The sequence below is a fragment of the Stegodyphus dumicola genome, chromosome 12 (genome assembly GCF_044657685.1).
Source record: "Stegodyphus dumicola isolate Sdum_Otavi_A_Nest chromosome 12, ASM4465768v1".
Lineage (NCBI taxonomy): Eukaryota > Metazoa > Arthropoda > Arachnida > Araneae > Eresidae > Stegodyphus > Stegodyphus dumicola.
The window spans coordinates 81,068,441-81,089,948 of record NC_140779.1 but is presented as its reverse complement, the minus strand read 5'-3'; the positions used below and the strand labels follow the sequence as shown (position 1 = coordinate 81,089,948).

The window sequence follows — 21,508 nt, the reverse complement described above, 5'->3', positions numbered from 1 at the left end:
TAGTGAATTACAGAGGCTTTGTCTCACTAAAATTTATGCATTGTGATTCATTTTTGACTATATTTTAAATGTTCCTAAAGTAAGGCATGGGATTCCCAATGATTTATAGTATGACTTCTTCAGCAGGATGATAACATGCTTTGAAACTTTGTTTTTCATCCCATTTTGCAAATAAAATAAATAGGAAAAACCTCCAGATTTCTTCCTCTCAAGACATTTTTCTTTGGTGCTGTTTCTGCTCCAATTCTTATATGTTGAATTCATGTTTGTGATCTTCTAGCAACTCCCTCACATTCCCATTGCTAAATTTCAAGGCCCATGTTATTGTCTAAACACACATCATCATCATCAAAAACCGGAACTTCATCAGTGTCAGAATACTCAAAGTTTCTACCTGGAACACAATTTGGCTGTGATTTCCTCCAGACTAAATTTATGGTCGTGTTAGTTCTGTCTCAGCAGTTACGTCAGAACATCTTAAAAGAATTGCTTTAGTGCAGAACTTCTCGAAATTTGAAATAACTTACTGATCCATTTATTCCAGGAGTAACTTTAGAAGGCATGAACTTCATTTTGATGAAATCTAAATTTTCTACCTACTCAGTCAAGCCTGAAAGATGAGCAGGTTTATCACAAGAAGGCCATTCAATGGCAGATTGTTTTCTTTTAAGTATTTTTCACACCCGAGGCAAAGACTTCATGGATCCACTATCCTGAATAAAAATCATTTAAAAAATTATCCCACCATCTCCCGAATCCCACTCAATAAAAAAATTTAGCCTTCCACCTAACAAGTAATTTCTTTTTTATCGCTTTTTTTAATACAACCTTGAATTTTAAGTACAATAAAAGTAATGGTTAGGCCTTAAATGTCTTCTCTTGTATTTCTATATTGCAAATGAGTTAGCCTACCCTTCACGAAATCATATCCAGGTAATGCTACAATGCTATCTCCTGTTTGGTTATTATTTTCTACTAGGCATTTACCCACTGGAGAAGAAATGTTTTAACTTTTATGCAATCACCAAATTTCTGTACAAATTCCTCCGCAGCCTTTTGATTAACAATTGAAACATCTTCATGCCTAATGGCACTATGTATATGCTACATTTTTCTTAAAATTCTCAAACCATCCGTTAAGCTAGCTCTGTAAACATCAGTACCAGCAATCATACTAGAGTATATTTTCCCAGATCATCGCAATTGCCTTTTTTTTTTTTTTTAATATAAATGACGCCTTTAGAAAATTTGTTAATAGCTAACATTTGCTCATTTATCTAAATGAGCTGGAATTTCTCAACTTCTTCAATCATCTGTTATCCTTGTTTAATAAGAACTGTTACGCTTTTTGAAACATCAGCTTATTTTTTATAATATGCAGACTGTTGATTTCGTCATACCAAATCAGGGAGAAAGAACAGACACAGACACCATTTTCATATTTGTCAATAATTTCCCATCTACTTCTTGCAATTCGTTACATTCTCCCCCATTAAAAAAAAAACCACTGATTGTGGAGAGGGAATGGAATTTTTATATTAACATGCACATACCAAGTCAATTAAATCCAGGTCATAATGCATCACCATTCACAACATTTTGGTTCAGGTACTGCTGTAGATATTTTTATATTGCTTCAGAGCTAAGAATTTCAAGTAACCATCTATGCTCTTGTTGGGATTTGAACCATAGATCTTCAAGGTACCTCATACCATACAAATATTAATGATATTTTTTTATTATTCAGAAAAGAATTGGACGAAATTATGAGAAAATATGGTTTATACTTATGAATGTAATGAAAATTAGCATTGATGAGAGATAATTACAAAGTATAGAAAATTCATCTGTGACAAATGAAACACTCCAGGTTGTATTTTTTAAGCTTCAGCTTGTACATGTATGATTCTACATCAAATTTACAAAGGCAACTTTCGGTACAAGTACGCTTTCTTAGAACTAGTTTGAAAGATAAGATTTCTAGCTATTACAGGTTATGATAACAGCAAAAATGTTTTGCTACAAGTTAATTTTTTGCAGAGATCTTCAGAAGCATTACAAGAATTAACTATATAAAATTTCAAGAACAAATGATTGAAAAAGTGCACTTAGATTTTAAGGAAGGATACTCTCCAATTTGATAATTTTATAATATGACATAAGCAATAGGTTAATAAATGGAGAAAGCAGTACAGTATAAGGTTAATAAATGGAGATGGTAGTAGAATAAATAACAGCATTCTCTCTACTTCCTCCCACAGGCCACTCACTTTTTCAAACTGCACTTCTGCAGATTAGTTTTCTGAAAGCACTACTAACAAAAGAAATTACTATACCTCAGCAATCTCAGTAGCACTGTCTAAAACACTCTCCCAGGGACAAGAGTCAAATTTTGAGAAATCCAAATCTTTGACAAATCTATTTAATAGGAATTTTAGGAAATCTGTACATAGTTTTCTTTCAGCGCTCATTCTTGCTATTAGTTCAGCTGAATAGGCTCGCTCTGTAAATTGGAAAAAAAAAAAAAAAAAAAAAAAAAATTATATACAAACTAAAAAATGAAATATATGAATACATATTACAATTTTGCAAACTGTGGTTTTATTGGGTCAACAGAAAAAACTCAAATTCAAACAATCTGTACCTTCATTGTTCAATGACAACTGCTTAACCACATACAAAATACAACATTCATTCAATGAATTTCTTCCCCTTTTCCATTAATTTTGCTGCTTTTCTGAGCACTTGTGTATTATCCCATCAACAATTGGTGGAAATTATGGCAACAATCACCAGTCATTACTTCAGAATTCTAAAGGAAGTCCTCATCCATAATTGGTGCTAAATCACACTCATTAGCTGGCCAATGGATAACACATAAGTATCCTATTCCATAAGACCTCAGCTGAAAATATTGTGTGGTTTTAACTATTGCTTCATAATAAAGTACTACTACTACATAAACAAATGAATTAATGGATGCCAAATGGTATCTCTTTAACAGGGATAAATAGAAGGGCTAGGTCATTCCTTTGTTCGACTCCTCGCCGACGTGAGCCTCATGGAAGGGGGAACTGGAAGTAATCTGACGTGTCTCTGTTATACCTGATCTGATTTCGCACCTTTAAAACTGTAGTTTCATTCAGTTGCGAGACGATTTTCTGGAGGTTGCATATCCCAAATTAATTTTAATCATACATATTTGTTTTCTAATAATGCAAATATTTAAAATAATTTGTGTGTGTATATATATATATATATATATATATATATATAGTTTTAGTCAGTTTTCCTTTTAAATTCTATATTTAAAGTATCCTTTATGTAATATGCCTTCTTGTATAGCAACGTGCCGTAACACTTATAGAAATACGAAAGGAAGAGACGTTGTATTTCATGCTTTCCCCAAGGACAATTTGCTTTTGACGAAAGAATGGATACATAAATGTCAAAGACAGGATTCTATTAATGTGAGAAATGCAAGAATTTGCAGCGAACATTTTCTGTGCAGTGATTATGAAGATGACATGAGAAATCGCTTGCTTGGATTGCCGTAAAAGAAACTGTTGAAATGCAATACTGTGCTGAAAGTAAATTTATCGTGTGCAGTAAACGAAATAACACCAAGAAATCGGAGACATTTGAAAAGAAAACTAATGCAGAGTGCTTTTGAAAGACTACACGAATTAAGCCCAAAGAAAATTTATTTTGAGGGCGAGAATGAAATTGAAGCTGACAATAATAAACCAAATGTGAATGATTTTAAAATAAAACTCGCAAGTGACAATGCCCTATGTGACAATATCCCTGAATGCCGTAAGTGTAAAGATAAACAAGAATGTATTGATGATTTGAAGAACAAAATAATATCCTTAGAAAATTGTAATAAAGTATTGAAAAATAGAGAAAAGAAAAATTTTAGAATGTTTGCTCAGCGAAAAAGAAGGTGGACGACATCTAGAAAGAAATTTGTATCGGAAATTCAAAAATTAAAATCTCAAACAGCACAGATCGGAGAATTTGGGAAAACGTCTAAAGCATATTTTTACAAAGACGCAGTTTAACGCATTGCTAGAAAAGAAGGAAAAAATCAGGTGGACTAGTGAAGATATTTCACATTGAAATGTCATAAGAGCTCTGTCATCTAAAAGCTTCGATTTTTGGAAAGAAAAAATGGGAATTCCGTTACCTAGCACTAGCACATTAAAGAGATGGTGCACTAAATTTTCATGTAGTCCAGGAATTCAGAATGATGTTCTTGCTGTAATGAAGGAAAGATGCAAATATTTGAATTCTGTAGAAAAAATATGCGTTCTCAGTTTCGACAAAATGCACATAGATTCTAAACTCTGCTATGACTCTAAACTGGACCAAATTCTCGGTCCTTTTCAAAAAGTGCAGTTTGTTTTAATCAAAGGTCTCATTTCGCAGTGGAAACAACCAATATTTTTTTTTTACTTTAACACTCCAATGAAGAAAGAACTTCTTTTTTCACTCATAAGACATATTCAATCATCTGGAGTGGAAGTGAAAGCAATAGTGTCTGATTTAGGAGGATCTAGTACTTTGTGGAAAGAGTTACAGATTTCGATTAATAGTTCTGTTTCTAAATCCAGTATTGCAAACGAAAAAAATATGGGTTTTTGCAGATTTAGCGCACTGCCTCAAATTACTGAGAAACCATTTTTTAGATAAAGTATTTGTTTTAGAAGATGGAACTGTTTTAAATGTTGATATTATTAAAGAGGTTTTAAATAAAAATTCAGGAGAAATTAAATTGTGTCACAAACTAAAACCAGATTATTTAATGGTCAAGGGAAACGAGAGCCAAAAAGTCGCTCCAGCGAAAACATTATTTTCAAGAACTACTGCAAAAGGTATACTCCAACTCACAGGAAATAAAAAAGCATTCGACTTCTTTGAGTTAATCGACAATTTTTTCGATATTATGAATAGTACTAAAACATATCCTCCTTCAGATAAAATACTTAGGCAGCATTTGGATTAAATGAACATCATGAAAAACAAATTCAAGTTTTGGAATTAATGAAGAAAGTCATTGGTGGATTAAGAGTTCAGGGAAAAGCCAACTTACTGCCTTTCCAAATAGGAATACAGTCAAAAGTCGTTAATCCGGACTCGTCGGGACTTCGGCGATTCCGGATTATCGATTTTTCCAGATTATAGATCATCAGTTTAAATCTCGTAAGATGGCATGCAGAAATTCTAAAATTAAAAATATGAAACCATAATTTATGAAATAAAGAACAATTATGATCTAAAGGGTATCAAAATTTAGAAAAAAAAAAAAGCTTAATATTTATTTGTTTACTTTATTAAACATTTCTTTCAATGTAAGTTGTTTAAGTTGCTTCATTTTATGAGATAATACTTTCTCTTTAATTCTATAAGCAGATATAATTTTTTGTTCAGTTACAAAGTTCCGCTGTTCAAGTCCCGTAATTGCTGTGCCGAGAATACCGACTAACTTGTCAATTGAAATTTTTTTGTTTTCACTAACCTCTCTGTCACATTCTTCATGTCTTTATCCATTTTTTGCAGCAATTCCACTTTTTGTTTGATGGACATCGGAACATACTTTCATTTTGTAGATCCTTTGGGAGCTCCAGTATCGGAAATTCTATTTGACATAATCGAAAGTTCAAGTTTACTTTTATAAAATTGCTCTTACAGTTTGCAAAAAATAATAAGCCGGAAATAATTTGAAGATTAAGGAACAATGCAATCATCAACATTAACTGAAATAGATAATTTTAGCATATACTGTCTGTTATACATAAAACGCGCACGCGAAAACATATTCTGCACTTGCGCACACACATATGCGCAGTCGTAAAGGTCTTACGCGCATGCGTAAACGCCTATGCGCATGTGTCAACGCAGCGCATGCGAAGAAAGTTTTTAGCTTTGAGGTCCGGATTATGGGTGTCCGAATTAACGACTTTTGACTGTAATAATGTCAATAAATTCTCTTTTTGGCCTACACCAGGATTTGAAATCATCGCATGATGCTAAATATATTTTAACCTCTAGATTAACTCAGGATGCACTGAAAGTCTCTTTAGTCAGATTCGAGGGCTTGGTAGGTTTAATGACCATCCATCACCTAGTGAAGTTATATGCCGCTTAAAGCAATTAATACTCGCTAATAAGCTGCCAAATTTATCTTCAAAAGTATGCATGATTAAAGAAAGCAGAAATACTGATTCATATTTAACATCAGAAATACTTAAAAGGGCTTTGAAAACTGAGGAGGAAGATGCTTTTCCATTAAATACTATTGATAATTTGGATTTGGATTTCATAGAGGAACCTTCTTCTATGGCTTGGGAATTAGAATTGAATTCCAACAGACAATTTTCGACAGCCGAAAAAGAAGCATTAACATATGTTGCAGGTTATATTGCCTATCGTGTGCGAGACAAAGACCCATCATTGGGAACAATATCTAAAAACAGTGCTGATGAACCAATATTTAATTCAGAATGGATTAAATTATTGTCCTTAGGAGGTTTGACTATACCTTCTCATTCATGGATGAATACAGTTTATGAGTTCGAAAACATATTTTGTGCAGTTCACGGTATTTTGTGCAGTCATTGCTTGAATGTGGCAGCCAATAAATAATGTTTCAACAACTTGTAGTTGCATTGCGACTGTACAAGTAAGCATATATAATATGTTTTGATTTGAAATATTTCTAGATGACATTTTAGAAGTTAATAGCGTAAAGCATATTTCAAATGAGAACTAATTCTGTTAAGTTATTGTTACAGTTATTTTTATTGTATCCTCTGATATTATTGATTCGATTTTGTGCTAGCTTAACATTCTAGATAAAATATATATAAAGCATAATATTAAAGTAATTGGCATAAGAAGACCTGCCCCATTAATCCCCACTTTTGAAAAATTAAATAATTATTTTAGGTACTATGAGTAAAGTTGTTTTGTCTAAATTAAGATAACATTCTTACATGTATTTATTTAAATGAAATATTGATGTAAGCCTAAGTTACAAAATTATTTTTAAAAAATATATGTTATCATATTGAATTGTGAGAAAAATATGCCAATGTAAAATTTATAATTAGGCTGAAACTCAAACTTAGATTAGCAGAAATTTTGCCATATATAACCATACATGTTTAAAACTATGCCAATTTAAGGTTGTTTTTTGATTAATTTTAAATAGCTGTTATTATAGTTATCTTAGAAGCAGTAGTACAGTTTTTAACATGCAGATAAAGAAATGATTAGAAACAAACAGGCATTTAAAGAAAAAAAAAAAGCCCTGCAAATAAAAAAAAGGGGGGAACTTCATGCTAAGAGTAGTGCATTTTATCTATTATTTTAAAATTGAGTACTATTAAATTTTTTAATGTTCAGTGTAAAATGCATACTGCAGTAACATTGTCTCTTCCAAATTATAGCTATCTTTCACACATAGCTAATTTTAAACGCTGGTTCTTCAAATTTAAAATGCTAATTTCTATGTTGTCAATTGCATCTCCGCGCTCAGTGGCATCATTGCTACGTCATCACTCCCCACTGCCTGTTTCAGGGGGAACCGCTCTATGAGCTAGCCCTTCTCTTTTAAGTCCTGTCTCTAAGAGAAAAATATCTTAATTTCACTGTCTAAATTTCAAAATGGAAAAATTATGCAGTACATAGCTTTTTTTGAGTGCGGGGATGATGGGGAGGAGAAATTTAAAGAAAATGGCAATATGAATTAGAAGAAATAATACTGCAGACAATTTCCGATTTCATAATTATTTTTTAGATTATTATTATAACCTAGCATGCTAAATTTACTGCCATATAAAATGACATTTCGGAAATAATCTCCAGACACTTTTCAATTTATGGAGTGTAAAAATTTCTTCAAGAATGTAGCTTTGATATCAGTTTTCAGTATCAAACATACTTGGTACATCCCATAATTATGTTATCACCAGTTTGAAACCATTCATTCCGGTAAATTTCACATTTGCAATTTAAATTTTGGATAACTTGTTCCATTTTTAGAGTTTATACTGATTTACTGCAATGCCCACTTTAATGAAAACAAAACATTTTAACATTGCACCAGACAATTTGTTACGGTTTTTATGCTCACATTTAGATCACAGTTTATCTGTCTGCTCTTGGACTCACTCTTAATAACTGAACTTTTTTGTGCTTTTAACTTTATTATTAAACATCACTTTTACACCACATAAAATTCAACAAAAATCACAAAATTTTTAAAAACAGCAATTGTTGCAAATTGATATTTTAATTATGACATAAACAAAAGTGCATGTGTTTTAATAATAAAATAATAAGTTTCCAAGCTTTAGAATTTGGCAATGTCAAAAAATGTAATTTTTCTTAAAATATCTTTTGGATTGGGTTCTGGATTTTACAGAATATTTAATGTATGTAAAACTAAAATAGTTTTCCTGAATGTACACATTCTGAATACATTCTAAGCTATGCTATTTTACTGATCCAGTTCTAACATAAAGCAACAGCATTTGTAACTGTGAAAGATTAATATTAAAAGTCAAAGAATATTTTTTAAGCCACAGGGTTTGTCCAGAAAGTAATGAGACTGATTACAAAAAATTTGTTTACTTGAAGATAACTTTACAGACATTTAATATATTCTACAAAATGGCCTCCTCTTGCATTAATACATAGTTGCCAACAGCTCTGCCACCCATTGAAGCCCACCTGGAAGTCTTCAACTGGAATGCTATTCAGAATGCAAGTTATGTTTTTCCACAAGTTCAAAACAATGTTTTTTAAACTACATTTTAACCAAGAGAATATAAAAAAGCCTGGTGGTTACTGATCAGGGCTGTACTGTGTTTGAGGCAGCCTTGAAACGTGTTGTGCCAGGAACTGAGTTGGACACATGTGATTTGATTCCTCAACTTTTGAAGCACTTCTATATAAAATTGTTAAAATATTAAATGTTTGTTCAGGCGGCATGACCTCTTTGTGCACTATTCCCTCGGTGTCAAAGAAGACAGCGAAACTCAAGTTTCAATTTGCTCACCCAAGTCTTCTTTCGACAAGGAGACTGGTTATGTGTGTGTGTCACTCTCTTTGTTTCAGGATCATTCTGAAAAACCCATGTTTCGTCACCAGTAATCACTCACTTAAAAAAATTAGGGTCACTTGTTACACACTCCAACAATTCATGGAAAATACATTCAAGGTTTTATTTTTTTTCCCCTGTCTGTTGGTCAAAATACTTGGAACCAGCTTCTCACAAATTTTCCACATTTGAAGTTCTTCCCTGACAATTTGATGCACGATCGATTTTGTAAGTCCCAATGTCTCCACAATGATTCAGACACTCATCTGACGATCAGACTCCAAAAGCCTTTTAATTTTAGCCACATTGTCTGAGGTTCAAGAACTCAATGGACTACCAATGTGTTGTTCATCATTGACACCATCTCTTTCATCTTTGAAGGCTTTAAACACTTAAGCCTTGGACAAAAATCCTCAGTAGCCGACTTGTTTAGTTTTACACAAAACATTATGGCATATCACTACTCGCCACTCCATTGAAATCTGAAAACCAATGCCACTTTCAAGCATGTGTCTACTTCACGAATGATCTGAAGGCAGCAAAGGCTCAAGGACAATTGATTTCTTCGAGACTCTGTGGTTGACAGACCCCCACCACCTGTATAGCCCGCAAACTCTGCCCCTTTGGCCTTCTGATGGGCACGAAAAATTCAATCTCATTACTTTCTGCACAGACCTGTATATATGGATGTAAACAGAACTTTTAATTGTAAAGATGACTAATGCAGTTAAAAAAACAGAAGTTGGCAAGAGTGTAAATTTCTTAGAAAAATGGAAAACAGAAAAGTAATGTATGCCATTCTTCTACTCTGGCTTACAATCAATTTATAAATCTGATGTCACAAAAAGAAATCAAAAGTAAGCAGGTTCATTCTCTTTGCAATAAGATTGCTTATAAATCTAAGTGTTTGTTTAATACTGATGAGCAGTTAAATAAATTAACTGAATTTACTGATGAAGACTTTAATACAAGAATCATAGATTCATAGATATTGAAACTGAGTTGAAGAATTATTCTAAAGGTAAAGATTCCATAAACTCAAGAGTATCAATGATATAGCCAAGATAATTCAACACTTCTAAAGTTAGATTAATAAGATTATGATTTAATACCAAGAAACTGGGTAGTGTTTTGGGGCCAATCTCTATGCATACGTGATGATAAACATTTAAAAGAAGAGGTTATTTTTTCTTTTAAATGTTTAAGTTTCAATACTTGTTATCTTCTTGAAGCCTAAATCGAGAACTCGAGATATCATGGACTGCTATTCGCCTTCTAAAGAGAATTATCTCAAACTGGTGGTGCATTTAAAATCCTGTTTTGGGAGGGATGATTTGTTGACTGGAATTTATATTCGAGATCTATTAATTTTGGTGACTAATTGTTCAAGTATAAAACTGTTCTCTATAATAAATTCAGAACTTATTTAGGAGCATTGGAAACATTAGGTACAACAACTGAAAACTATGCAGCCATGGTACAACAACTGAAAACTATGCAGCCATGCCGGAATTGCCGAAGTCCCGACGAGTCCGGATTACGGACTTGTACTGTATATAAGAGATGACATTGTGCATTGCTGTGTCCAGAATTAAGCAAATAGCATCCAAAAAATGCTGGAGATACTACGAGTTCTACGATTCTTATGGAGTCATTTTTGAAAATTTTAAAAACTATCAAAGTTGCAATCCGACATAAAGGAAAACTGAGATACATAAGAGGATTATTGGATGATGGCTTGTATTGAGCTTAGATAGAAAAGGAGCTTGCATAAGAATTGAAACTACAGCTCTCTGGAAATGAAATTTTATTGCAAGGACTTTTGGTGAACTACCAAAGCAGTTCATTGCAGATATGATGTGCAATTAGAAAGTCTTAAAAAGAAATAATGTTACATGATATGAATATTGGATCAGCCAGTGATTTCTTTAAGATTGCTAAAAGTTTCAGATCCACAGATTGAAGAGCTTGCCACAGAAGAAATAATTTTATCTGATGTTGAACCAGGTGAGCCACCTATTAAGATGCTGCTTGGAGCTGATACTTTTGGGAAAAGACTCATTGAGTGATTAAATGCTTTGAAATCAGGACTTTCTGCTTTAGAAACAGAATTTGGATGATGTATCATAGGCAGACAATAAAAAGAAATTGATATGAATATTGTAGACTTATGTTTATGATGATGTGGGATCTGGATTTCTTAGGAATATCTGATCCAATTGAAGTCAAAACTAAGAAAGTGGAGAAATTTTGTGTGATTTCAAAGAAACAATAACCTTAATTCAGACTGATGGTATGAAGTTCCCCTGGATTATTGGACACCTAATAATTTTGATACTGTTAAGGCAAGACTATGTACCGTTTCTAATCGATTAAAAAAGGCCAATATTTTGCAAGCTTATCATAATATATTTTTACAATGGCATCCAGAAGGCATACTTAAAGAAGTAAAGGAAGTTAATACTGATAAACCCATCTTTTATTTTCCACACTGACCAGTAATCAAAATGCCGAGTGCTACAACTAAAATCTGCCCAGTTTTTTATGTGCCTTCAAAGACATATGGATGTGAAGATCTTAATGATTGCTTTCATACTAGACCAAGCTTCACACAATCAATTCCACCCTTATTACACAAGTTTAGAAATGGAAAGATAGCAGTGATCAGACAGGTTTTCTTACAGATTGGTATCAAAGAAGAAAGAGATGTGCTTTGATTTTTGTGGCAGAAAGACCACCTTGGCTTAAACAGCCAAAAATTTGTTGGCCTAATGAAAAAATAATTAGTTCCAAGGAAGCTTTGCAGGAGAAGAAAAAGGTTATAATAAGTTTAACAAATGTTGTGTTGAACGAAAATACAGGAGTTTGATTTTTATATTTCTTTTACAGAAATGCAAAAGGAGATGAAAAAGTTCAATCACAAATCTTATCATGTGAAGAAATCAATATGGCCTTAAAGGTTCTCATCTAAATTCTGCAAGGAAGATGGGTAATTGAAGATATGAAAACATATGATTAGTCTATGGCATTGATTGAAGATGATGGTACACTAAAAGTAGAAATATGGCTTGTACTTGAAGAAGGCATGGAAGATTTTCAAATATCTTATTGTTCTGTCTGATCATCTGACTGTCAGATATTTAACAGCTCACACTCTTAAGGATTACCTGCCATACTGTGAGTAAGAACAGTTTTAACCCACTTTAGAGAAAGATTTTGGAGTCCTTAAGAAAGGAAAATAATAAGTGATAATCTAGACGTTTTTGGCTCTACTCTTATATGTGCCTTAAGATCACCAAATGTGGCGATATGTGTTCTGTGTTGGTTTTTGGCACGATTTTGTGCCGTGGGATGGTTTGGTGGATGATGCTGTTTGTATGGCAACCCTTTTGACATTGAAACTTAACTCTTTTGCTGCAGTGGTTTCATTGCTTGTTGGTTCATGTCGTGTGTGTTTTGAATGTTGCAATGAGAGACGTGGTAGCAAGATTTCAGTTGCATATTTTAGATTGTGTGCTAAGTAAATTTAGTATTAAAAGGTACGATGTTGGAGTTGTTAATGAGTCTTTTGCTATGTGGATAGAAGTGCATTTTTGGAATTTCTGTGGGAGTCAGGACTTTTAAATTGGAGTTTGGCATGTCTGAAATGCGGAGCTGATGTGAGAACTCAGACGAAGAATGGTGTTTCTGATAGTCTTGAGTGGGTTTGCAGTCAAATGGTTGCTGGTAAAGTATGTGGCTGTCAGCGGAGTTTAAGATTTGGATTGTGGTTTTCATGTACTTTCGTGTAGTTAACTTTGGAGGAAGTTTTTATCGTTACTTTCAAAATTTTGAATCACAAAAAGACGTGATATAGCAAAATCATGGCACTTTTGTTCACAGACGTTGTGTGACTGGCGAAATTTTATTCATGTATGTATTATGGTAAGTGCATTTTATTTTATTGTTTTTTCACTGAATTTCTGTTGTTATTTGAATTGTTTGTAATTTATTTTATTATTTTAGTTTATTTTGTTGATTTGTGCGCAATGCTTAGATTGTGCAATTCATAGATTTTTTTAAAAGTTTAAACAGAATGCTGTGTACATGGTATTCTTTGAAATTTATTGTTGTTATGTTAATTTATTAAAGCAAGGTGTGCATAGTTCATAGATTCCTTTGCTGCCTAGATTGTGCAATTCGTAGATTTTTTTAAAGTTAAAACATATTGCTGTGTACATGGATTCTTGTCAAATATTTCTGGTTAGAAACTTTACGTTGTTGTTATCTAAATTTTTTGTTCTTATTCCGGATTTTTACCTTAAATTGTGTGTTCAAAACGTGGTTTTTGCATGTGCGAAAACCACGTTTTTGGAGACATTTTAGGCTTAAAGTTTGAAATGTAGACAAGAAATTTAGATAGTAATATGGCACCGTGGAGTTTCTTGCCAAATATTTTTGGCAAGAAATTGTTTTGAATTAATTAAAATTTGCCTTAATTTACACTTTGTCAAGGCACAGGTAGGAGCTGGTTGTAACTTGATATTTTAATTATGATGCAAAAAGTGTGTGTGTCTTGATAAAAAATAATAAGGTTTTATTCTTTAGAGATTGGCAACATCAGAAAAATGCTATTGTTACGTTTTGAATTGGGTTGTGAAGTTTACAATATCTTTAATGTACGTAAGACTAAGATTGTTTTCTTGAATGTGCATATTGTGAATAAATACATTTTTTATATAAGCTATGTTAATTTATTGATCCAGTTCTAACAGCATATCTTTTAACTAATTCCTGGCACAGCCAGCTGCCTAAAATAGTTATAATAAAAAGAAAAAATATATAATACTTTTAATAAATCTAGCTAGTATAATTTTATGGTAATTAATATGAGAGAGAAAAAGCTACATTTATTGCTTTTAACTTGCATAATTTGTTGATCAATAACAAGCACATCAAGTTTAAAAGAAAAAATAAATATCTTACAATGGTAACAAACTGTTATGTGGAAGTTAAAAAAACTGTTAAAAATATATAATATCCATTATCTTTTGAATTTCAAATAGTGTGTGACATGTTATCATATTTTTTTTAATACTTGCTACATTATTTCTTTAAAAATAATATACAGAGAAAACATTTGGTGGCAACATCCTATTATTGATGTTGCCACACATTTTTTACATTTTTTTCTTTAAAAGTAATACATGGTGATATCATTTAGTGTCAGCATTAGAAAAGTGATAGGGACAAAAATGTGATATTTTAAGACTAACAGCACCTCTGGTGTTAATAACAGTCACAATTAAATAATTAACATTAAAATTTAATAAAATGTAAAGAGATCAATAAAAAGTTAACAAATTATTCAATTAATAATAAATACTTGATAAAATACTGGAACTTGTCTTATTCGTGCCTCTGACTGGAATTACAATTTCACTCAACTAAGAAAAGTATAATGTACTATTTCAAGGTATGACAGAACTAAAAAAAATTTCTTTTCCAGAACACTAATAAAACATTATAAAATGGTTAAAGCTTCAATAATGAAAATAGATAATGGTAGAAATAGTATGAGACTATGGAAAGGAATTCTATAAGAGATATACAGATATGAAAACAAAGGATACTTCCAGTACTTTTCCATTTCACCGGCACAAATCTCAAAAAGCATACTTTTTTGGCGACAACACACAGTATACATATAAAAAATTTTAGCAAACGTTAATTCTAAGAATTTTTTACTTTAGAAGCATAAACATTTTAATATCGTTAAAATTTTTTTCAAATGGGTCTTTTGTTTCCCTTCTCCACATAAATTTTGCGAGATAACTTTTTAGACGATGTCATGCCATTCCTCTGTGTTTCTCATTTCGACATTTGGTGCTACTTCACAGTATTTCTATTTTTTGTGTGTGCATTCCAGTTTCCAGATTGACAAAATTGTAGTTATAGTTCACTTTGTGCGAAACTTTCCGCTTCCAGTTCTTCAGTGCAGTACAATTTCTACGAATCTGAATATATTAGTTCCTTTTTCAATATTTTCCTTAATTGCTTTTAATATAATGCTCATGGATCGGTTTGGCAGCTTCACAAGGAAACATTCATTTGTTTCACAGTAAGCTCCAAAGATCCACTGTTGCGGTGGAATCTGTCCCACACTGTTTTTGCACTTCACGAACATACTTTCATCCACTTCGACAATCATATTAGGTCATATTTTCCGTTGTTAATGTTTAAGCAAAGAATCCGTAAAAACCTTGCGCATGTTGTTATTCCAGTCCACAGTTGTCCTGTGCTACTGATTTCTAACCGACTGATTTTTGCACTATTTAACTAAAGTTAATTCTTTCCTCCAACCATCAATAAACCTCACACACTTCACAAAATTCAATTTCAATGGCTCAAACCATGTGCCATTCTGGATACTTCTTTTTAATGCGACAAATTGAAAGGGTGCAGCACCACTGAATTTCATTTCATAATTATTATCACAAGAGGCAATTTTAGGGAAAACACCTTTTGCTTGAAAGAATCTGGCAAATTCTTCCTATGTTCTGGGCAAATCCTAAATTTAATTGGTTTTTTTCATCCACTTTTGACATATTAGGGAAAAGTCATGACTAATAAAAAATGGCAGCAACTTGTTTTGAAAATGCTGTGCTAAAAGGTTACCAGCCGAGATATACCGTTTGACATTGGTTGTATCATTTTGGTGACTTTATCACCTGTGCCGGCGAAATGGAAAAATACCAAAATTTTTTTGTTAAGGAGTCCTCAACCATGTTTGGCAAATTAAAATTAGCCCCAAGATCTCAGCTGTAACTTTACTAAGCTCATGAACAGCCAATGCGAAAATAAACAACACAAAATGTTATAATAATACTCCTAAGAATATTTTAAGAATCCTTATCCTTATTACTACAGTCAAAAGTCGTTAATTCGGACACACATAATCCGGAATGATCTATAATCCGGACCTCAAAGCTACAAACTTTCTGCGCACGCGTCAAGACCTTTACGGCTGCAAATATGCGTGTGCGCGTGCACAAAATACGTTTACGAATGCACATTTAATGTATAACGGACGGTATAAGCTAAGCTAAAATTATCTAATTCAGTTAATGTTGCACATTGCGTTGTTCCTTAATCTTCGAATTGGATTCGGCTTATTATTTTTTGCAGACTGTTAGAGCAATTTTATAAAAGTAAGCTTGAACTTTCCATTATGTCAAATAGAATTTCTGATATAGTATATTTACTAATATGTAAAGGATCTACAAAGAGAAAGTATGTTTCGAAGTCCATTAAACAAAAAGTGGAATTGCTGCAAAAAATGGATAAAGGCATATCCTTTGTTTATCTAAACTTTAACGTTTGTTTATCTAAACTTTGTTTATCTTTAACACCGCGGCGCCCAATGAATTGGAAGTTGATCTGTCAACACTATCCTTATCTTCAGGGCAGATGTTTTTATTTTATTTGGCTTATAATTCCTAACTAAATGTAGTATTTCATCTCAATGTACTCCGTCTTTGATATGATTTAAATCAAATTCCTCGTCATTATAATTCGCTTTCGATAGCGAAAAAAGTGACAGAGGTTATTGAAAATGAAAAAATTTCAATTGACAAATTAGTCGGTATTCTCGACACAGCAATTATAGGACTTCAACAGTGGAACTTTGTAACTGAGCAAGAAATGATGTCTTTTTATAAAATTAAAGAGAATGTATTATCACATAAAAAACGAAGCAACTTAAACAACTTACAATGAAAGAAATGTTTAATAAAGTAAACAAATAAATATGAAGCTTTTTTTTTTGTAAATTTTGATATCCTTTAGATCATAATTGTTCTTTATTTCATAAATTACGGTTTCATATTTTTAAATTTATAATTTCTGCATGCCATCTTACCAGATTTAAACTGATGATCTATAATCCGGAATCACCGAAGTCCTGACAAGTCTGGATTAACGACTTTTGACTGTATTATTATATTGCCTGTAATTGTTCTAGTCAATTACAGCATTTTTGCACATATTAAGCTGTCTATCACATCATTTCATGGAAACTCCCAAGAATACATAAATCTAATAGAAGAGAGAAACTATATTCTGGAATTGCTGAATCAATTTCCAACATGAAAGCCCTTCCTCTTTTTGCAGTTTTTAACACTGCACTTCCAAATGGTTTGAATGTTCACATAGAGTTTCATGTTGTGCCTTTTTTACATACTCATTTATCAGGTGAAAGACCTCTTTCTTGGGGGGGGGACAATATGGCATCCACCTCATTACTTTGAATTAAAGCTTGTTAATGTCATTCATACACACTTAAAAAAAAAAAAAAGCAATGTATGACATAATAAAAAGCAAGCAGCGTTGACGCGTACTTAGATCCATATTGAAAAGGATGCATTTTGATTGCACAGTATGCTAATATGCTGACTTGGTAATATCTAAAGAAATTTGGCAGTCGAGGCAGTTTCAATTCCATTTTTATTTTCCAATTGACGTTTGTGGCGACAATTCACTTGGCACTCTAGTATGCCTATTTCCAGAACAATTTTGATACTATTGTGATATAAGCGATCATTACAGAGCATAGATGATTGCGGCAAAGCATCTTAACAAGATGTAAGCACAAGCCAGAAGAGAGAGAAAGAGTCGCAGTACTTCAGAGGAAGAAGGGAGGAAGTTAAGTTTCAATTCGAGTTATTTTGGTTTACAATTATTTTGATTGGGAAAGAGACATATACATTAAGCATTAGGCAAGATCGCTTGATTACTGTGAATGACACAGTTTAGACTTGTGGCACTATTTTTAGCCAAAGAGAGGAAGTCCCTAAATTAAATAAAAGAGGTTATAGTGAATTAAATTAAGAAGTTTGCTTTTATATTTTTTACATATATATATTTATTTTAAATAAACAATGCGAATTTGGAAACCTCATCAAAATTGAATATAAGAATATGCAGTGAGCATGCACCGTGTTGCTCACGTTTATGGTATAAGAACATGTAGCTGGTGTTAATACATGATCATGTGGGGAGATACAAGAACATGCAGCCTGATTTTGCCAAAATACCTTGGCTGATAGGCGATTCAATCTCAGGGGCCACTATAACAAAGAAAGACCACACAAAGAATAGTCTAAAACATTCTGGCCACAATTCCCTGCCAGAAATGTGACAGTGAAAATATTTCACTGAAATCCAAGGCTTGATCTATAAACTGAGAGCAAACATCAGTTAGAGTATACTGAAGGGTGCCCCACTTGGATTATCACGAAGCTGTTTCATTCATCGCCAAGTTGTTGTTTCATTTATGGTATCCTGGGTAGTTGAATGTTATGGAAACCCTATAATAACATAATTGGTTGCATGATTACAGTGAATTTGAATGATGGGAAAAGATTTGTAAAGGCTATGTGTGTGTTGGATGTTGGTTAGAAAGTACATTGCTTATTTTGTGGTTTAATGGCTGAACGTGGTAAGATTAATTTGAATTTCTGTACGATTTTGAACTAAAGGGAAAAGAGCATTAATTGACTGGTATGTAAATGAAGGTTTACTCAGTAGCAAGTATAAGTGTCCTGTATGTATGAAAGAAATGCGTATGGTCGAAAGTCAGAGGGTACCGGTGCTATGGGGGATATTTTTTACTGCCATTTTTGTGGATTTATGTGCCAACGCCAGTATACAGATTCTAGTTCAGATAATTTTAGAAGTTTCTGGATGCTGTTAAGGAATTTTGTTTGACTGACGACACTGAAATCTCTAAATAAGGTAAGTGGATATTTCCTTTGTGTAGTGCTAAGATGAATTTCCTTTTTTATGTTATTTCATTGTTTGATTTAAAATGCAGTTTATTGAGATTATATATTTTTTGTTTGGTTCTAGTGTAGAACTGGCTGCTCCTTTGACTTTTTAAGTGACAATAGATCGATATGTGCATGGATACCGAGTTTGCCTAATTTCTTGACTTGTTATTTTAGCTTTATGTACTAGCGATTTTTGGTGCAATCGCCACCACATAAAGCCAAAATAACAAGTCAAACAATTGCACAAACTCAGCATCCATGTACCACCAAAAATCGCTAAGTTTCGCCAAGGAAAACCCATATTTTGTTACATCATTCTAAAGAGTCTGTTAATGCTCTTTTCCATGAAAAATCACTAGCACAGTCCAAGCATGGTAATTACTTTTCAGATAGGAAAATTCACCTACTTTTTATTATAAATTCATCATACTTCTTGGAGAATAAGACTTTGATAATGAGATAGGGACTTTTCTTTCCTCAGTGTCAAGGTCTATCAAAGAGTTTATTTTTCAGGATAAAATAGGCATGCATTTAGAAATAAGAATTAATTTTTAAGAATTTAATTTTGATAATCTTCCTTATTATCAAAATAAAATTTCTGATATCAAAAAGAATCTTCTGCCAAAATTGAGGTACAGTTACATAAAAGAAGTGTGAAAGCCTTCTTATTTTTGGTTTTAGTGTACTCCAGCCAAAATTACAATTTATCTACAGAATTTAGAAGTACAGATGCAATTTAAGCTCTTCATGAAATTATGCTGCACATGAAAAATGTCACCCCCAAAAACATGCTGCCCTAATTCCTCTTCAGCTAAGTCACAACTTATGGTTTCATAATTGACTATGGGGCCCACCAGCGGCCGAGCGATAAAGTCGCTGAACACTGGTAGTTCGGTCCGAGGTTCGAATCCCGCAAACGGCTGGCTGCATGGGCGTTTTCGTGGTTTTCCTCATGTGTAATGTGTATACGAGCCAGTTTCCCTTAGAAAGTCCTCCACGAAGGCATCCCTTCCCTTAGGCAGATAGCCCTCGAGGCTTTGCCATAATCACACACACACACACACATAATTGACTATGATGAAGTGAGTTCAACTTTTCTTCTCATATTTGTCTTACAAGTGTTAATTTAACCTGAGTTCATCAATGACCTAGTTGAGTAATAAGTAATGAAAAATATTTTAATGCTTTTCTTTAAAATACAGAAACCTGCATTTAAGTATATTAAACAATTAAAATCCATTTAAGTATTCTACATAATTAAAATTTTAAGTAATGCTGCAAAATGCTCAGAACAGAATAACATAAAAACAAATAAAAATTTAATGCTTTTTTCTCTCAGATTTAGTATTTTTTTTTTCTTGCTTCAGTTAGTACCAAACATTTTTAGTGGGTGGTCACCCTGGTTAGGTATTTATTATCATGGTATATATGGCTTTGTTCACTGTAATTTTTTCCTATTATCTATCTAAAAATTTTTTTGTGCGCAATTAAAAATAGTGCACTTAATAAATACTAATACTTTACTTATTTTTTTTTTTTTTTTTTTAATTATAAGAAGTCTAACTTAGATTTAAGCAATATAAGTAAATTTTCAAGAGTATATGAACAAAAAATGGTTAGTAACAACCAAAACAAGTAAATAATAAAGAAATGTCGCATATATATTTACGTAATTAAATAATTCACGGATGAAACACAAAAGAATTTTGCTTATAAACTAATCACAACTGACTGAAGAATATTAAATTTATTTTTATGCATGTATTTATTAAGTCATACATTGAAAATCATAAACTGACTAGGAAAATTCATGATCTTGTATGGGTTATTAAATAAAATAAACAGAATTTAATAAAACTTATTCAACGAAATAAAACTAAGCATTTCCTTTTTTAAAATTGTAATTATTTTATTTTATTTTTATCACTGGAATCTAGAACAAACACGGAATTAAAAGAAAATATACATCTATTTCCCAAATCTTTAATTAAAATGTTCTGCTTTTACTGGGAATTACCAACTGTCAGTTAATACAAAATTTATTGATTCCAACGCACATCATAATACTAGTATTGTTATTTAATAATTTAACTAGTATTTAGTATACTGTAAATAATTCTCTTTTAACTACAGAGATTTCTTAATAAAAAAGTAATAAAATTACTAAATTTAACTTACGTAAAAATTCCAAATTTCTATGCAAAGATGCATCAATTGACGCAGTGTACGCATAATTAAAAATCTCAAAACTACTAACTATTCTCGTCAAACATAAATCATCCAATTTCAGATCTGCCATGTTTAAGATACAGTATTAGATTTTTCTTACTTTGTACTATATCACAATAATATATCTCAATGCCAAGCCGTATGTATCTCAGTCAATGAACCCAGCAACAAAGTAGAAGTTTTTTTGTCTTAATCTTATTATGCAATCATTTCACGAATCCATATTATAAAGTAGGCTACGGTTTTATAGTTGCATGAGATCATTCCTGTAAAAAGACGTCCTGAAAAGCACTCATCCGACGGATAGCGCCACTTGACAAGACCGATACTTTTCTTTCGAAACATATCGTCTACAGAGCGT

General features: G+C 32.3%; 1 protein-coding gene across 3 annotated transcripts in view; it reads right to left on the bottom strand.

The window, feature by feature from the left end:
- Window positions 1-21,442, bottom strand: part of LOC118203847 (uncharacterized) — a 34,733-nt gene extending 13,291 nt beyond the window's left edge. The window contains exons 1-2 of one of the 3 annotated variants that reach the window (XM_035376138.2): window positions 21,248-21,441; window positions 2,337-2,503 (exon numbers count right to left, since the gene is read on the bottom strand). In XM_035376138.2, the coding sequence (XP_035232029.1) occupies window positions 2,337-2,471 (135 nt within the window). In that variant the 5' untranslated portion in view covers window positions 2,472-2,503; window positions 21,248-21,441. Of the gene's footprint in view, window positions 1-2,336; window positions 2,504-21,096 lie in introns of all 3 variants that reach the window. The other 2 variants (XM_035376137.2, XM_035376139.2) reach the window with 2 other exon arrangements.
- Between the last annotated feature and the right edge of the window lie 66 nt (window positions 21,443-21,508).